The 19,081-nt window shown below is 51.1% G+C and overlaps 1 protein-coding gene across 4 annotated transcripts in view; it reads left to right on the forward strand.

The window, feature by feature from the left end:
* SAP30BP (SAP30 binding protein) overlaps positions 1 to 19,081 on the forward strand; it is a 40,769-nt gene that overhangs the window by 18,502 nt on the left and 3,186 nt on the right. For 2 of the 4 annotated variants that reach the window (XR_004033435.1, XM_012512471.2), the window contains exons 4-10: positions 4,975 to 5,076; positions 7,802 to 7,844; positions 14,003 to 14,091; positions 16,725 to 16,816; positions 17,555 to 17,615; positions 18,052 to 18,103; positions 18,998 to 19,056. Coding sequence is in view for 2 of the 4 variants with exons in the window: in XM_012512471.2 (XP_012367925.1) it covers positions 4,975 to 5,076; positions 7,802 to 7,844; positions 14,003 to 14,091; positions 16,725 to 16,816; positions 17,555 to 17,615; positions 18,052 to 18,103; positions 18,998 to 19,056 (498 nt within the window). In the remaining 2 variants the exon portion in view is untranslated. The remainder of the gene's footprint in view (positions 1 to 4,974; positions 5,077 to 7,801; positions 7,845 to 14,002; positions 14,092 to 16,724; positions 16,817 to 17,554; positions 17,616 to 18,051; positions 18,104 to 18,997; positions 19,057 to 19,081) is intronic. The other 2 variants (XR_004033436.1, XM_003279081.3) reach the window with 1 other exon arrangement.

The raw sequence follows: 19,081 nt of genomic DNA on the forward strand, positions 1-19,081 counted from the left end.
AACTTTAAAGAAACCAAAAATCTTCAAGTGTCTTGAATCAAATGTAGATTGCACTTGGAATAGTCGGATAACAAAAGTCTCCCCTTGGAAATAGCTCCCTGCATTTACACTGAAGTCCAGTTGGTTGTAACATGTTCCATGTAACAACATCAGGAGCCATGCTGAGCCACGTGGGTTTTGTAAATTTAGCCAGATTTTTCAAATAGAGAAAGTGTTTCCTTTCCCCTCCCTACCTTGTCTTCAGTCTACAAGGCCAATTCTATAGCCGGCTTAATCAGTCTTGGCAAACTTCTGTTTCACCCATTCCTATAGAAACCTTCTGTGGTTGGGGCCCGGCGCAGTGGCTCACGCCTGTAGTCCCAGCTACTCTGGAGGCTGAGGCAGGAGAATGGTGTGAACCCGGGAGGCAGAGCTTGCAGTGAGCTGAGATTGTGCCACTGCACTCCAGCCTGGGCAACGAAGCGGGACTCCATCTCAAAAAAAAAAAAAAAAAAAAAAAGAAAGAAAAGAAACCTTCTGTGGTTGGGAGCAGAGCCTTTCCATCAGTAAGCGGTCTAAGCAAAGGCAACCCCAGTGTGTCCCAAAGGGCCCCACCAACTTCCGCCCATTTTTCTGATAAATTGAGTGTTTCCATTCCCAGGCAGGCAGTGTGCCCACGGCAGTGGCTCAGTCCTGGCCGACAGGATACAACTAAAGGAAATGTGCTAGCAATGGGCTTTCTCCAGGGCTCTCCAGGGGGGGTGGCTGGCATCTGGCCCCTAGGGTGGGATGTTCCCATGCAGCACTGGGCTTGGAGGCTTTGCTGAGCTGTTGACAGCTCTCACTCCTAGCCCCCAACCATGTCTCTGTCAAACCAACATCATTTTATTCTGGAACTTGGAGGTATTTTATAAAGGTAATCCAGCATTGTTGCTTTCTTGGCAACCTGAAGTGACTCACATTGATCTCAGAAAACCTTGACTATTACTTTGATGCCCCCACAAGAGGGTTTCTGGAGGATGGCATAGCAGTTGTTCTGAAGCAGCCGTATTGCCTGATGGTTAAGAGCACAGTTTCGTGGGACTGTTGTGAAAATTAAATGAGATTCTTAATTGAAGAGCTTAGCATAATACCTAAACTTATTCCCCTAGATTGAGTTTTCATATTTTATCCTCAGTGCTTGGCCCATTGCTTGGTGTATAAATCATGCTCAATAAATTATCTGTGGAAAAAATAAATGAATTAACTATAAGTAATTCTTTTTGTCTTAGGATTTAGGAGCATTAGCCCCAGTGTTCAGAAAGAGGATGCAGGGCCAGATAATGGTGGCTCACACCTGTAATCCCAGCAGTTTGGGAGGCTGTGGCAGGAGGATTGCTTGAGCCTACGAGTTCAAGACCAGCCTGGGCAACATAGTGAGACCCTATCTCTACAAAAAATTTAAAAATTAGCCAGCCATGGTGGTGCATGCCTGTAATCCCAGCTACTTGGGAGGCTGAGGCAAGAGAATTGCTTGAGCCCAGGAGGTCAAGGCTGCAATGAGCTATGATTGCGCCAGTGTACTCCAGCCTATGTGACAGAGTGAGACCCTGTCTCAGAAAAAAAAAAAAAAAAGATGCAGAAAGATGAACAAAGAATTGGGTTTGAAATTTTTTTGTAATTCAGCATTGATGTCCCCTCCCCACCTTCTCCTGCCCCTTGGCAGACTTTTATTGCAAGCCTAACCCTTTTGTTAGCTGCTCTTCTGCTGCCTGCCCGTCTGACATTTCTAGTGAATCTACACACAAAACTCACTGTGGAGTTGACCAGGCTGGGAGTCTGAAGTTAAAACATAACAGCTGAAGGTAGGTGTAGAACCTAAACTTGACAGAAGATAAACTGACAGTGTTTGATGTGTGTGTGTGTGTGTGTGTGTGACAGAGAGAGATTGAGAGAGAGAGAGGTCAGTGCTTGAGCACCTTCTGTGGGCCAGGCTGACTGTTAGAGGTGGTGATTTTTGTGAGTACACAGAGTAGGGTAGTTTGTCTTCATTGGCCAGGTGGGCATGAGGGTAGAGGAAGGCTTCCCTGGGCTGGGCTGAGGCCTACACGGGGCTTTCTAGGCAGGAGTTGGGAGAAGGCGATTTCAGGGAGCAGGCATTGCAGAGATCCTGGGTGCAGAAAGGGGAGGGAGAGGCTGAAATGGCCAGCAGGGAATCCTCAAGGTTCATGAGCCACAGTTAGGATCTGTTTTTAAGGAGCTACTGTGCTCGTGAAGTGAGATCTCATCAGGCCATGGGCTGTCCCAGGTCTGAGAGAATAAAGGTTTGAAAGGAGTCATTTTACTAATCTGCCTCCCTAGCTGCCACATACTTGTAAGATGCCAAGATTACATTGTCCAACAGGAAACTCCCAGTCTGTAGCATTCTTGCCCGTGGTCTCGGGGCTGGCTGCCCTGTGCCCCTGTTCAGAGTGCTTTCTCTGTGCCCGCTGCTCCCGAAGCTGGAAAGAAAATGTGACATTTAGATTTGGCGGGATCTAGATGCTGGCGGCTGCCATTGTGGAGCTCACGTTTGACACTGGAGCTTTGTGGGGCCGGTTCCAGGAAGGATTGAGGAAGCATTGTTGGCTGGAAATAAACCTCCATTCTCTTACTCAGGACTTGGTACTTCTCTGCTGCATAAATCCTCCCAGCTCAAATGGCAGCTTGTCCAGTTTCGTGGGTCTATATTGTTGTTACTTCCTTCCTGCGCTCCAGTCAGCTTCATCAGTGGCTGGACTTCTGTATTCTCTGCAGGAGGAACCATATTCCAGGTTCTGTAATTCTTGAGAACTGGGCTCCCTGCCATGGCTGTTGCATCTTCCAAGTCTCAGTCACAGTTGGTTAAGAAACCAAATTGGCAGGTCGAAATCACTGTTCTTCTCCGGGGACAGCCCCCAGCCTGCCGCAGCCGCCGCCTGCTCTGGTTGTTGGGCCTTTAGTCTCAGGTGGGGTCTGGGTGGATGAGGGGTACAGGCAGAGGAGGAGACCTCGGCTCAGATTGGTGTCCTCCACCAGCTCAGCGTTTAAACCATACTTCCTCTTTCCTCCTTTCTGTTTTTTTTTTTTTGTTTTTTTTTTTGTTTGTTTGTTTGTTTGTTTTTGAGACAGTCTTGCTCTGTCGCCCAGGCTGGAGTGCAGTGGCGCGATCTCAGCTCACTGCAAGCTCCGCCTCCCGGGTTCACGCCATTCTCCTGCCTCAGCCTCCTGCGTAGCTGGGACTACAGGCGCCCGCCACCACGCCCAGCTAATTTTTTTGTATTTTTAGTAGAGACGGGGTTTCACCATGTTAGCCAGGATGGTCTCGATCTCCTGACCTTGTGATCCACCCGCCTCGGCCTCCCAAAATGCTGGGATTACAGGCTTGAGCCACCGCACCCGACCACTCCTCCTTTCTGTTTTTTAACTTGGCTTTTGTTTTTGTCTTTTCATTTTTCCTTTTTTTTTGGCGGGGGGCGGGGAGACAATCTTGCTCTTTGAGGCTGGAGTGCAGTGGCGCAATCTCAACTCACTGCAACCTCCACCTCTCAAGTAGCTGGGATTACAGGCATGCACCACCATGCCCGGCTAATTTTTGTATTTTTAGTAGAGAGGAGGTTTCACCATGTTGTCCAGGCTAGTCTCAAACTCCTGGCCTCAAGTGATCTGCCCGCCTCAGCCTCCCAACGCGCCCAGCCTGTTTTTCCTTATGTCTTGATTGGAATTGAATGAGGGGGCTGAAGAGGTGGGCCTAGTCTTTTCTCCCAGGAGCAGCCTTCCTTTCCTAGGTGTGGCGCTTTGTTTTCACCTTCCTTAGGAACTGGGTGAAAAGCCCTCAGCCTGTTCTGGCTGTGTGTTGTTGCTTTTGTCTCTGTGTGTTGTTGCTCATGTCTCTGGGCTGCGGGTTCCATGCCCTCTGGCTAACGTAGACAGATGCCTGGTGAGGAGACATCCAGGATGAGTTCATTACTTTGACCAACCGAGAATTTCTACCTGGAGGCCAGTGGGTGGATTCATACAAGTCAAGACAGGTGTTTCCTGTGCATTTCAAAACGCTGCTCGCGGGGAAGAGATGAACAGTGCTTTCTTGTTGCTTTTTACTTGTGTCCTCACAGCCCTTCTTTCCGCTTCCTGCCTCTTTAAGGGCATAGTGAGAATCTCCCCCTAGAGCAGGTGGGATAACACCAGTGCCTTGAACGACTGGCAGTTTAATAATTGAGCCTTTCTTCCATCTCCTTAGTTCTGTCATTTAAAATATTTCAGTGGGAGAGAGGTGACTTCTATCAATTAAAGTATTTCAATGGGAGGGAGGTGAGGATTGAAAAATTACCTACCGGGTACAGTGTTCACTTTCTGGGTAATGGCTACACTGGGAGCCCAAACCTTACTTACCATTACACCATATAGCCATGTAACAGACCTGCACATATACCACCAAATCTAAAATAAAATACTGTTTTTTAATTATAAAATAAATCGTTCATCACATGTTTTTTCTGACACATGGCTGGCTTCCATGATAACTGTCATGGGTGCTTGGTCCATTTTTCATACTAAATACCTGCTATCTGAGACATGACTGGTAAGAGGGCATCTCTTTAGGCCTGTCCTCCCTGTGGTGGAGGTCGTTATAGAGGCATATCGTTACTGTTTGAATAGAGGTCACTTTTATTGGATGAAACTTGATTCAGTGGATGGTTGTGTGTAAATGGTACTAAAAAGCAGCTCTGGGGTATTCCAGGGTCTCCCTGTGTCACCCAGGCTGGAGTGCAGTGGCATGATCATAGCTCACTGCAGCTTTGACCTCCCAGACTCAGGTGATCTCACCTCAGCCTCCCAAGTAGCTAGGACTACAGGCTGGTCTCAAACTCCTAGACTCAAGCAGCCCGGCCCGCCTCAGCCTCTCCAAGTGCTGGGATTACAGGCGTGAGCCACTGCGCCTGACCAAGTGAGCACTTTAGGATCCAGAGAACTTAGGTTGTTGTCTTTCTTCTTCAGGAGAAGCTCGGCACAGTGACAGAGGCGCCTGGGGCTCAGCAAGCTCATGGCCCAGCTTGTTGGACTCAGAGGGCAGAAGAATCACATTCTAAACATGACAAGGTATAGCCAGCAGGAGGCAAATTCCCAGCTTGATTCTCCAGAGCCTTGTAGGTCCCAAGGGTGCCTATGACACCAATGGGAATCTGAACCAACACAGACTGCACAGTCTTCTTAGGAGACCGTAGTGCAGCAGCGCTGGCCTCCTGAGCGTGCATGCTTATATGGCTTCTGAGCTGGCCAGGCCACTTCATGCATTTGGTTCAATGGGTTCTTGTAAGGCAGGAGAATCTTCTTGAACTTGGAGTTGGGTCTGTGGTCCGTCGGTCAGCACTTTGTTCAGAGGCACTGAGGGTGGGAAGGCCCGTGGAGCTGGATTCTGCTGCTGGGAAGTTGGGTGGGCCTTGTTTCTGGGCCTCAGGTTCAGGACTGAATGAGAGTCCTCTTGTTGCGAGTTGAGGATGTGCTCTGGGCATGCCACGCCCTTTTTTTGTACTAAGAGGGTAGAAAAGCAAAGACCAGACTAGTTGGCAAATTGGAACCCAACTACCCAGTTTATGTATTTCTTAGGCATAGAAGGATTAATTTAGGGGGGACTGTAGAGCCAAGCTAAAGGAAAAAAACTAAAATAAAGGGATAAAATACTTCCTGTGATTTTGCCCCATCATCTCTTTTCTTCCAGAGACGTGACTCAGCAACCTCAGCTGAGCCTGACAGCACACACACCCCACACACCTTTCCATCTCCAGGGTCACAAAAGCCACAAGAAGCCACAGGGAGGCTCCTGGCCTCTTACTTTACCTAAGGAGCCCCTGAAGTGGCGTATTTCCCTTTGAAGAGCCGTTGCATGTTTGCTGACTAACTTCCTGCGCCTTTGGGGTAGACATGGTAGACTCCTTGTGTGGGGATTGGGCCTCTGCAGTTGAGTCCATGAGAAGGGACGGGTGTGGTGTGGTGCGGAGCCTTGGGGAAGGGTGAGTGGGGGCTGGAGGGAGAGTTAACGAATGGTCATTCCCTGTATGATCAGCCAGCTGGCGGGTTGGGAGGAGCTGATGTTTTCCTACAATCAGCACCCAGAAAGCTGTTGTCTAGAGGGAAAATGTAAGGGCATTTTACAGTCCCATGTATTGTTACTAACACTCTTGAACACTGGTTTCCTGAGAGTCACTGCTACAAAGGGATTGTTGGTCCCCTGAGAGACTGGCAGTCTCTATAGGGCCGCTGATTTATGACCATGGCAGTCTCTATAGGGCCGCTGATTTATGACTGCGGCAGTCTCTATAGGGCCGCTGATTTATGACTGCGGCAGTCTCTATAGGGCCGCTGATTTATGACTGCAGCATGAAGTTGGTGTGGCAGTCCTCCAGGTGCGCCTCCCTGCCCGCTCCCAGCCTCCTCTTTGCCCACCTGATTGGCAGAGGTCAGTGGCTCGAAGAGATGGGTTGCTAAGCAGCCTGGCCTGGACGTGGTGCCCTGCCAGGTTGAATGAATAGCTGCAGTGTTCTGAGGAATGGGGAATTTGGCCTGTCCCAGCATCAGGAGGGACTTTCTGGAAAGGGGGCTAAGACTGAGTCTAGGCTCGGTGTGGGGAACTAGGTGGCCTTCCTGGCACCTTCCTTTTGGAACCGTGGCGTGGTGTGCCATGTCTGCGTAAGTGGAGCCTGCGGAGCTCTGCGCCTGTCCTCGAAAAGGTCTTGTTGCAGGGTCTTCCTGTCTCATCTCCTCCCTTGCTCATCAGCGGGAAAAGACATGGGGTCCGACAACTTTCTGTGAACTCTGCTTCTGCTGTTTTGATCATTAGCACGTGTGGCCCTTGAGATTGTTGATCTAACTGGGTTTGAGGGGCTGGGAGTCAGCAACCCAGAAATGGGGGAAACAGGTGTGTTCTTGCCATTTTACACTTGAGACAGTGGAGGCAAGGGAAGACTTGTGACGTAGGGCTTGGACCGTGGCTTTCTCAGCGTTGATTTTGGTTTAGATGAAACATTTACTACGGAACAGTGAAATCCAGAAAACATCTAAGAAGCCTTTGCTCTCAGGTTTCTGCAGGGCATGTGGATGTAGCTGTCGTGGGATGCTGTTTGCATTAGGGATTGGAGGAAGCTTTTCTTTGGAGGGGGTATAAAGCCAGTGTAAAGGGAGCTGAGAGCCAGAGAGAGGCTTCCTTGAGCCTGGGGCCTCTCCGGGATCCCCATTCTGCCGCTTATTAAAGGTTCGCTACATGCTTGCTCTGAGGTTCCATGAGCTGCCCCTTTATCCTCATGATGAAGCCTCCCTTCTTTGAACTAAAAATAAGAAGAGTAACTTGGGAGCAGCTAGTCTGCATTTTCATCTCGGGAGTCTGCTGTTACAAAGCAGTCACCTCTTGCTTCCTTGATGCCAGTGGTAGAGGTGGTGATATCTGGGCTGGCCGGGCCCTTGAGCTCTGCACTCCATTCAGGCAAGCTTCCTCGGACCCAGGGGAGAGCAACAGGCAGGGTATATGTTGCCCAGGTGGCCGCAGCAGGCTTGCTGGCGTGTGTTCTCAGTGATGGTGGGTTTGGTCACTGAAGAGGCATAGAGGAGAGACTGGCGTGGGGCTGGGGAGCATCCGGCTGCTGCGATGCAGGAAGAAGAGGGTTCGGAGGCTCGGGGGTGCCAGAGGCGCCTGAAGCATCAGCTTACCCTTAGTGTTCCTGGCGGTGCTTTTACTTTTTCTCCTTCCTTAAAAATCCTGAGTGGTCTCAGTGGAGAGTAGCTGGCTCAGGACCCCCAGTCTTACCTCCTCGCATTTGTTTCTCTTTTGCAGGATAATACAGAAGCAGAAAAGCGAGACCCCCAGGAACTCGTGGGTGAGTATTGGGGGATCCTGGGGGCACGTTTCTCAGCCTTGCCCCTAGCAGCCTGGCTTCCGGCCATGCCAGGCCTGCCGCCCCACAGGGCTTCTGTCTGCTGTAAGCACCGTGGTCCCTTCGGCTCCCTCTCAGGGCTTTGGCATTTCCTAGGATGCCCAGGTGAGACGCCCAGGGAACAGTTCTTTGGAAATCATATTTGTGGTGTGTTTTAATGGGCTTTGGTCGGTTGCCAGCGCTGTCAAGAGGGAATTCAGGGCCCCTCAGCTGGGAGTGTGTCTTGGTCTCTGCTTCCCCTAGTGCCCTGGGCTTGTCCTCTGTCTTTGCGCCCCCTCCTCCCCCTCTCCGCTGGCATATGCATGCTGCTCAGGGAGTCAGCATGTGGCCTCTGCTGGCACTTTGCTCTGTCCCCAGGCAGGAACATGCCTCACAGCCCTGGAGTCTGGGGCTTTTTGTGATTTGGGAAGAGCAGGGACACTATGTTTCTGGAAAACAGCACACATCATCCAAGTCCTGTGCTAGCCCCAGCCTTTTAATCCTTTTAGAAAGCCCCCCAGCTCCTTTCACGTGGCTCCCAAAGCCCGGCTGGGGGGAGTTCCCGGCATCTGAGTCAGAGCTCTTGGTGGGGTTGGCCCTCCCTCTCTGTGGCAGCCATTACCGGCTCTCCTGCCCGTCCCGCTGATCTTCACAAACAGGCTCCTGCCTCCTGCGGTCTTGCCTCGGTGGCTCACTGGCTCCAGCCCTGGGGGTTCTGAGCCCAGGAACCACCTGGAAGCGCTGCCCCAGTAGTCAGTCCTTCCCACCCAGTCTTTCTCCCAGTAGGGCCTTTCTGCTGGGAGTTCTGCTACAGAGCCTTTTCTCCTTTTCCAGAACTAAAGGAGCTAGGAATCGTTCATTCTATTTGTCTTTTGAAGAAGGATTGGGTGGGAACACGGTAACGCTGAGCAGCCCAGACCCTCAGCAGGGCGTTAATCCCTGGCTTCTCTGATGGAGTTTCAGTCTTTCAAATCCTGTAAAAACCAGGATTTTCCTAAAACCTAGAGTTTGTTCTTTAGAAAGTGGCACCGCAGGGGTGCAACATTTGGCTTTGAGGGCAGAGGAAGCAGAGTGCACATCTGCTGGGAAGCCGATGGCCTGCCCTAAGGGGGCGATACGCGGGTCGGGTGTGGATGGGAGCCTTGGCCTCTTATCCCCGCCATCACCCGAGCTGACCCTGCTGTTTACTGTGAGAAACTACACGGCCGGGGATCAGAGAGCAGCCTGTCACGTGCCGACGCAGAGATGCCCTTGCTCTTGCTAGTAGTGCTGGGCAGGCAGTGGAATGTGTGTGGGCATCAGCCATCTCAGCCCCCAGTCGCTTCCAGAGCCAAGTTGTCACTTTTTTTCCCTGTGCCACTTTTTGGAAATAGCTTTATTGAGGTATAATTTACATAGAGTAAGACTTGCCAATTTTAAATGTGCCATTTTATGGATTTTGACAAATGTGTATAGTTGTGTTAGCCCCACCACAATTGTGATACAGAACGCACCCATCACTCCGAAATGTTCCCTTGTGCCCTGACCCTGTTACAGGTGATTCCCTCCCTCAGCCTCAGGCAAGCTGTGATCCACACTCTCCTCACTATAGCTTTGCCTTTTTTAGAATTTCCTATAAATCAGGATCTCCCCACCCTGGCCCTACTGACACTTTGGGCTGGATGAGTCTTTGTTGTGGGGCTGTGCTGTGCATTGCAGGGTGTTTAGCAGTGTCCTTGGTCTCTGCCCACTACATGCCAGAGGCACTCTCCCTCCCCCAGATGTGACAATGATCAATGTCTCCAGACATTGCCAAATGTCCCCTTGGGGCAGAGTCACCCCCAGTTGAGAACCAGGGCTAGAAAGGGAACTAGCGTTTTTGTCTGGCTTCTTTCACTCAGCACTCAGCACGGTGCTTACGAGGCTCATCCATGTAGTTGGGCATGTCCAGAGTTTCTTTTTGTAGCCAAGTCATATTTCACTGTGGGGATACACCACAGTTTGTTTACTCATTCACCCATGAGGACACAAATGGATCTTTAAGCGGCATTGTTTTGATTACTCACCATTCCTCACTGACGAGTAGCTAGTTTAGTTCCTCTTACTGAAGACGTAATTAGTTGAAGGACAGTGGCTTCCATTCACGATGCGGTGCCTGTCAGCCCCTCTGCCTAAGATTTTGTCTGCTCTGGTGTCAGGACTCAGGTTGCTTACCAGGTATGGGAAGTGTGTCCATGGATGTAGACAGCCCCAGCTTTTAGAGAACAAGCAGGAGAGCAGAGAAGCCAAGCCACAGGCATCTGCAGCACTGCAGCCCCTTGACAGAACTGAGCGTGCACACCCTGTCTGTGCCCTCCAGGGCCTCGCCGATGCCCACGGCTGAGCCTAGAGCAGTGGTGCTGGTGTGGCAGTGCACGTGGGTTCTCCATGTCACTCAGGAGCTGGAGATACTCCACTGTCCCCTGGGGCCCCCCAGCTCGCTCACTCCCTGCCATCCCATAAGCCCGTCCAACTAGCTGTTCCTGCACAGATCCCTCCCTGGCAGCTGTGGGTACTCTGGGTGTTTTCTGACTTGGGCACGCACCAGAGCAAGTCACGCTGACAGCTGGCTTCTCAAGTCCTAAGTGCAGCTGCCTCTGAGAACACCCCCATCAGACCCAGGCAGCAGCCACAGACCCAGCACTGCTTCCAAGAGACGGTGGCCACATTGCTTTACATATGTCCTGGGGACATGGCTTGAGGCTCTGTCTGCTCACAAGAAATGTGGGGCTCGGCTGGTCGCAGTGGCTCACGCCTGTCATCCCAGCACTTTGGGAGGCTGAGGCGGGCAGATCACAAGGTTGGGAGTTCAAGAGCAGCCTGGCCAGCGTGATGAAACCCGATTTCTACTAAAAATACAAAAAAATAAAAAAATTAGCCAGGCATGGTGGTACGTGCCTGTAGTCACAGCTGCTCGGGAGGCTGAGGCAGGAGAACTGCTTGAACCCGGAAGGCGGAGGTTGCAGTGAGCCGAGATAACACCACTGCGCTCCAGTCTGGGCGACAGAGTGAGACTCCGTCTCAATTTAAAAAAAAAAAAAGAAACAGAAATGTGGGATTCACGTCCTCCACATTAGATTCACTCAGGAAGGAGAGGATCACTGAAAGGTTGCTTCCAAACTCTGTGTTGTACACTCGTATCTAGTTTTCCTGAATGTGTCCCTTTATTTGCCGGTTACTTCCTAGGAATTATCTTGTTTCAAGCCCCGGGCTCAGGAGGGGCTCCCCTCCTCTTTTTTTTTTTTTTTTTTTTGGAGATGGAGTCTGGCTCTGTCGCCCAGGCTGGAGTGGCTGGAGTGCAGTGGCGCGACCTCGGCTCACTGCAAGCTCCGCCTTCCGGGTTCACGCCATTCTCCTGCCTCAGCCTCCTGAGTAGCTGGGACTACAGGCACCCACCACCATGCCTGGCTAATTTTTTGTATTTTTAGTAGAGATGGGGTTTCACCGTGTTAGCCAGGATGGTCTCGATCTCCTGACCTCGTGATCCGCCCGCCTCGGCCTCCCAAAGTGCTGGGATTACAGGCGTGAGCCACCGCGCCCAGCCCCTCCTCTTATACTGTACACCATGTGAGCCCCAGAGTGTGGCTGGGTTGCTGTGGCAACAGGGTCACACCCTGTTTTTCCAAAAGGCTTTCCTGGCAAATGCCAAAGGGCACTCTTTGTCTCTCTGTCACAAGCACACATACGTTCTCTCCAGCCCAGGGAAGAAGTTAACCCTGCTTGTTTATGTGCCTAGCGCCTGCCAAGGCCCTCCTTGCTTTTGTTGTTGCTGCTCGTGAGATAGGACCAGCTCCCCCCAGCTGATTCCACTCTCCACCAGCTTCTGCAACCTGAGCCTTGGCACTTTCGCCTATTCCAGGGCTGGGAGGAAGGAGGAAGTTAGAGGAGACTTGAATTCCAGCCATATCTGGGTTTCACCTTTGCTTGAGGAGTCAGGAGACCAAAGGAAGGTGCTGGGCAAAGAGAAGCACCTCGTCCCCTGCTCTTGGGCTGCAGTGGCATCTGGGGTCCACAGCAGGACCTCTGATCAATATGTCACCCAGTCTCTGTCCTTTTGCCCTCACCTAAAATGGCAGATTAGTGCTCTGTTCTTGGGGCGCTTCCAGTGAGAATCCACTGACAACAGTGAAAATCAGCACATGAAGTCGTGTTTTTAGGATGGCCCCAGGCTCGACCCCTGTCTCAGAGTGTATTTGCAGTGGGCATAGGCTTATCCTGCAGCAGCTGGACTGACAGAGACTGGGAGACTTGTCCCCAGCCCTCCTTGGCACTGTGTTCTTTACAGTAACTGAAACTCCGGTCAGAGATCAAAGCACCTTGTCTACTAAGCAAACATGAACCCAGCCCGGGGAGAGGAGAAGGGGCTGGCTGTGCGAAGCCAGCCCGGGCAGCTCAGCAGTGGGTTAGCCGGGGCCTGCACGCAGTAGGTGCCCAGTAAGTGCTTGCTGAGTGTTACTGGTGTTTTGTTCATTCTTTCTCTTCATCCTGCCCCACCCTGCCTGCTCTTTGCTCATTGTATGATCCTTTTCATGAGAGAGTGTTTTGAAGAGCGCAGACAGAATCTTAACAAATAGCACATTGTCCCGGCGATCCAAAGCAGGACTGCAGTGCCGGGGTGGCCCAAGGCTGCAGGGAAGGGGCTGGAGAGGGCAAGGCCTGCAGACAGTGGCAGATCTCTAAGGAAATTGTCCCCTGGGGGTTGTGGTTCTTCCCGTCAGAATCAGGCCTTTTGTTCTCAGGAATGAGGTGGGCTAAGAGAGAATTGATTGGTTTATTTTTAAAAGATCCTCAGCTGATAATGGTAAAAAGTATCATTTATGCACAAGGCCATTTTGTTTACTTTGGGACCCAAAACTTAGGGAACCCTGAATTCTGTTTCTCCTGTAGCCTAGGCAGGTCAGCCTTAGACGAGATGGGTGGCACCAAGCACCTCTGAGTTTCTGAAGTCTTGCAAGTATTTTAGAGACATATGCAGTGGTGGCTGGAGGTGGCTCATGTTGTGAGCCTATTGTGTACATCTCTTTCCAGCCTTGAGTTCAGTGACTTCACCTTGGTAGCTTGAAATTGGCCATAGCAGGAGAATTTACACCACAAGAAATGGCAAATGCCACAGATCATGGCACCTCCCCACTTCCCCATCTCCACACCCAGCTGGTCATTAAACATTTACCAGCACACTGCTGACTCTTTCCTTAAAAGTTAACCATTGTGGGCCAGGCACAGTGGCTCATACCCATAATCCCAGCACTTTAGGAGACCGAGGCGGGAGGATGGCTTGATCCAACAGTTCAAGACCAGCCTGGGCAACATAACGAGACCCCATCTTTACAAAAACTTTTAAGATTAGCCAGGCATGGTGGCATGCACCTGTAGTCCTAACTACTCAGGAGGCTGAGACAGGAGTTTGAGGTTGCAGTGAGCTATGGTTGTACCACTACACTCTAGCCTGGGTTACAGAGTAAAACCCCCGTCTCTTTATTTTATTTTTTTATTTCATTTTATATATTTTATTTTCCTTTTTGAGACAAGAGTCTTACTCTGTCACCCAGGCTGGAGTATAGTGGCACGATCTTGGCTCACTGCAGCCACCACCTTCAGGTTCAAGCAATTCTCGTTCCTCAGCCTCGCGAGTAGCTGGGTTTACAGGCATGCGTCACCATGCCAGTTGCTTTTGTGTTTTTAGCAGAGATGGGGTTTCGCCATGTTGGCCAAGCTGGTCTAGAACTCCTGACCTCAAATGATCTGCCCACCTTGGCTTCCCAAAATGTTGGGAGTATAGGCGTGAGCCACCGCACCCAGCTGACCCCGTCTCTTTAAAAAACAAAAAACAAAAAACAAAAAAAACGGAAAAGTTAACTGCTGTATACATTTATTCCCTCTGCCTGAACTTTTCTTCTCCCAAGCTGGCACATGGCCCACCCCTTCTGGTCATTCAGTCTCAACTCAGATGACACCTCAGAGAGGCCACACCCGAACACTCAGTTGTACTGTTTTCATAGTGTTTATCCCTACCTGATAACATTTTATGTGCTTATGTTTTTTTGTCCATATCTGTCCCTTGTTCTAATCCCCACCTACAGAATTTTTCCTTCTTCTCTCAACAGCCTCCTTTTCTGAAAGAGTTCGGAACATGTCGCCTGATGAAATCAAGATCCCGCCAGAACCCCCTGGCAGATGTTCAAATCACTTGCAAGTAAGCATGAGGCTTGGCTACTGAGGTCAGATAGATTAGATAGTCTGGGTTACATGTTTGGTTTGGTCTTAATCTTAAGAGACCATGGCAGGGAGAGGGACTGAGGCTTCTATAAAAGAAACTGACAGGTGGGAAGGATCCCGCAGTCCACTTCACCTCCTATTAGCCTCATCTCAGGAGTCGGCTCCTACACCCACCGCCATGTCCCCTGGTGCTGCTCCAGCAGGGCGGCCCTGGCTTGCCCTCAGTGAGGTCCTAAGCAGAGACAGAGAAAAGAACATAACCTTTTCTGTGCAGCCCTGCTGGGCCAGTGGGAGCTTCTCAGAAAGAGCTTTGCTAAGAAACTGGGGAACCCTCAGAATGTAAAATAAATTACAGAAATGAAAAAATCACATGCGTTTTATGTATACATTTTCTATCCTAATCTATTTCTAAAATGCTGATTCAGTAGCTTCTTGCCTGACAGAATGTGCAGCCCTGACCGGAGGTTTTGAAATCCCAAGAGAGTTGAAGCTTTTGTGCAGTTACACTCCCGGGGGGACAGCTGGGGTCCAGCGCATGGCTCTCCTTGTCCCTCTGTGGGTTCCCTTGTGATGAACAATAGAACAGGCACCCAAGGCTGCACAGTCATGGCTCCTGGACCACCTGCTTCACCTTTGATCCTGGAGCTCCCACTGGGTGTCTCTGGCTACACAGCAAGCCCGTGACACCACCCTAACGGATGGATGACTAATGGGACCTGAGGCTAAGGAATGCAGCAAGCTAGGGGAGGGCCAGAGCAGGGCTGGGGGTGCAGTGCAGGTTCCCTTCCCTTCCCGGAAGTCTCCTCCCATTGCTGAGTCGTCTCCCCACCACCGCCCTCCAGAATCACATCACCCTCCATGCCAGACAACCAGACAACAAGCTCCAGCCTGTAAGGACGACTGCAGCAACCCGCCAGGCAGAGACAACCGGCGTACAGCCTGCAGTGCCAAATGTGCCTCCTCTTTAGACCCTCCTGATGGTGGAAACCATGGCATTTGAGCAAACATTTTAGTCGTCTTGGGTAGTAGAACTGATCTTATGGCCCAGGAGACACAGCCAAGTCGTCTGTATGACATGGGTTCTCCTCAAGTTGCCGAGCCTTCTGTATATGGCTCACCTCCATGACCCTGGAGGAGACAGCTTGGAGGACAGAGGTTCTTCAGTCTCGGCTGGAGTCACAGACCTCTCTCTGCAGTTCAGCTCTGCTCTGGCCAGTCTTGGTAGAAAGATTTGGCCTCTGACAAGGGGAGTGGATCACCCCTCCTGACGCGTCCTAAATGTTGTCACTGGACCCTCCAGGCCTGCCCACCTGCCTTTGCCAGCACAGCGCCTCCGATGTTTCCCTTCTGCAGAATCTATATTTAACCCCCACTGCAGGGGGAGGCTGCAGGTAGATCTTGCCCTGGGCCAGTGCCCGCCTTCCTGGCTAAGACTACTCTTTCCAGAGGTGGCTCTGCCATGACACTCTGGTGTCTTGGCCCTCTTCATTGGCACTGGGTCACGCTGATGCCATCTACTTTGGGCGTCATGTCCATGGGCTGGGCAGGACCCCCTTCCTGAGGACGCCTGTGGCACTGGCCACAGTAGGTAAGCCTGGATCCCCCCAGGTGGTTCTCCACTCTCCCATCTAAAGCCAGAGCAGTGACCTGTGGGGGAGTTTGGGTGAGAGATAAGCAGTTAACCCTTGATACCCTCGATAAACCAGCGCGGACCAGCCACCTGTGAGCCTCCCCATAAAAGACACCCTCTAAAAAGTTTGCAAGATCGAATCCAAAAAACTCTATTCCTGCCTCCCATTAAAAGGACATAGCCCTTCCGAAGTCTCCTGTGGTTCACAGTTCTGCTGAGGACTTGACCTCATGTTAAAATTTAAAACCAGGATTTAATCCCTGCATATCAACACCAATGACCTAAACCCTAGTTTGGATGATTCTGGAACTGATTAACCAGTTGGGGTTTTGTTCATTATTTTCTCCATGGCTCCTCTGCTGTGTGATCTTTTCACTGCTCACTATACTGTCATCCAGAGAGCGTCAGGCAACCTCAGCAGTGAAAGCAGCCTGGTCTCGGTTTATCTTACTTGTGTGCAGTTCTGGGCAAAGGCAGGGTGGAGAAAGAGAATAGGTTAATGTTTTGTTTTGTTTTGTTTTGTTTTGTTTTGTTTTGTTTTGTTTTGTTGAGACAGTCTCACTGTGTCACCAGGCTGAAGTGCAGTGGCATGATCTCAGCTCACTGCAACCTCCACCTCCCAGGTTCAAGCGATTCTTCTGCCTCAGCCTCCCAAGTAGCTGGGACTACAGGCGCGCCCCACCACACCCAGCTAATTTTGTTTGTATTTTTAGTACAGACGGGGTTTCATCATGTTGGCCAGGATGGTCTCAATCTCTAGACCTCGTGATCCACCCACCTCGGCCTCCCAAAGTGCTGGGATTACAGGCGTGAGCCACTGTGCCCGGCTGGGAATAGGTTAAATTTTAACATGAAGTGAAGTTGGGCTTTGAGTGACTGGAGCCTCACATTCATGCTGCACACGTAGCTGGTGACCAGGGGCTGGGACGGTGGAGGGGTGGGCTTCTGTCATACACCCCCCCTCTGCTCCTCTTCCATAGGACAAGATCCAGAAGCTTTATGAACGAAAGATAAAGGAGGGAATGGATATGAACTACATTATCCAAAGGAAGAAAGAATTTCGGAACCCTAGGTAAGTTTCCCTTGAACCTGCAGAGTTTATTGAGTTATTAATGTTGGACTAAGGACTAAGACGTCCCCAAGGAGGTGGTGAGGAAAAGCCCTGAGCCCAAACCTCACCCAGACTTGTCATTACACTGAGTGCCTGCTGGACATGGCAGACTGTGCTAAACCAGCCAGAGGCTTACCATTTAAGATCCAGACAAAACACAAAGCAATCCATACCGAGACCTAGACGGGGATGAGGGAGACCTGGCTGAGTTCTCGTCCCTGCTCTGAGCCTAAAGCACATGACCTCTCAAGGCCCCTGTCCTCATGGAAGGAATTGGACTAGACAATTACTGTAGGTTCATCTTCCAACTCTAAAAAGCTGATTTTTGCATATAGGTGAGAGGTCTTAGGACCAGAGCTATGTCTGGTCTTACTCCATTTAATGCTCAAGCTAGTGACATACAGGGGAAAGAGCATGGCCCTTGTGTGGGTCTGAGTGTGGTAAGCCCAACCCAGCTATGCAGACTGAAGGTCAGTGAGACAAAACTCAGCCATCACCTTGACCCCATGCTCCTCCCGGCCCCTAGTTAACAGGTCCATCTCCCTGGGAGGGTGGAGGGCCATCAGGAAGCTTGCTTAGAGCAGCTGAGCTGGGTTTAAAGGTTTTGAAGGTTTTGTGTCAGCCCCAGGAGCTGGATGGTTCAGGTCCCACGCAGGGACGTGGACTTGTGCCTGCTCAGCGCCGGTGCTGTTCTTTCAGCATCTACGAGAAGCTGATCCAGTTCTGTGCCATTGACGAGCTTGGCACCAACTACCCAAAGGTGCGTCTGGCACACGGGGCTGGAGGGTGATGGGAACACCCAGGGTCCTTTGCTTGTTCCATGGGATTTGACCTGCAGCCACAGAAAGGTCCGTGTAGTGGCACCGCTAGTTGAAAGCACAGTCCCCATCTCTTTTGTTTGAGTCCCTATTGTTCTGAAATAGTCCAATAAAGAGATTCCGGTGGCTGGCCTGGTGCCTGGCCCCTGACTGGTGGGGACGTGTGTGGACCTGCTGCTCCTGGGGGTCGCTGGATGGGGGCTTTGTGCTCCCATGTTCTTCAGCACTTGCCAGTCGCCCCTTGGCTAAAGACCAAAGATGACAGCCGAGCCCCAGGTAAGGGGACCCCAGACCAAGAAGCTCTGTGGAAAGACTCGGGCAAGGAACTTGGGTTTCTGAGTCATTTGTCATCTGAGTCATTTGCCTTTTCCTTTGCAGGATATGTTTGATCCCCATGGCTGGTCTGAGGACTCCTACTATGAGGCATTAGGTAGCCTTTCGTCCCTCCTCCCATATACCTCGTCCGCCCACCCAACTGTCCCTTTATCCAGTCAGTTGGTTATCCAGGTGACACGTATTTCAGGGTCTCTTCTACGTCAGGCCATGTTCAAGGGGGCTGGGTACAGGCCTGAATGAGACAGACCCACCCCCGCCTTAAGAGGCTTATGCCACAGCAAAGAAGATGGAATGTCACGCCAGTAATGCCAGCATCGATGAGTGATGGTGATGACAGAGTTGCTGGGTACGGGGGAGCTTTGGCAAGCAGGGTCATCTAATCTGGCCAAAGGGATGGGAAGGCCTCACTGACGAAACTGTTCAAGCTGAGGTTTGAAGAGGCAGAGGGGCCAGGCAGGTGTAGGCAGAATGTTCTGAGGCCAGTGAGAGGATGGCTTTTTCTTAAGATACCAGTTTGGGAGCACTGGGAGGAATGTCAAAGGGCCCAAACCCCTAGACCATAGATCTTGAGCCTGCAGCCCATGGCCCAGATCTTGGCCTATAGAGGTGCTTTGTTTGGCCTTCATGAATTTTGTCATCTTTTAATTTGAATTCATTGCTAACATTTTACATAATCTCTGATTCCAGCTTCTGTCAGTCAGTAGGAAGGTAGTCCCCATTGGGCCTGTATTCCTGTGTGCGGCAGTCCACAGGAGCTCAGGAGTAGCTGACCCTCCCAGACACACACAGGGCATGCAGCCCTCCAGTCTGGAGCCGAAAGCCCGTGCCCTACGCCGACCAAGGGCTGGCTTCATTTTGCCAAGCACAAAGAACACTGAGCCCATGAAGGCCTTCAGCCCGCTGAAAAGAACACAGGGATCAGAGTAGGCTCCCTCAGCCCAGAGCTGCGCGGGGGCCACCTTTGTAACAGCTTCTCTCCTCTTCGTAGCCAAGGCCCAGAAGATTGAGATGGACAAATTGGAAAAGGCCAAAAAGGAGCGAACGAAAGTAAGTGATGGCCGCCCTCCTAGAT

Source organism: Nomascus leucogenys, chromosome 14 (genome assembly GCF_006542625.1).
Source record: "Nomascus leucogenys isolate Asia chromosome 14, Asia_NLE_v1, whole genome shotgun sequence".
NCBI lineage: Eukaryota > Metazoa > Chordata > Mammalia > Primates > Hylobatidae > Nomascus > Nomascus leucogenys.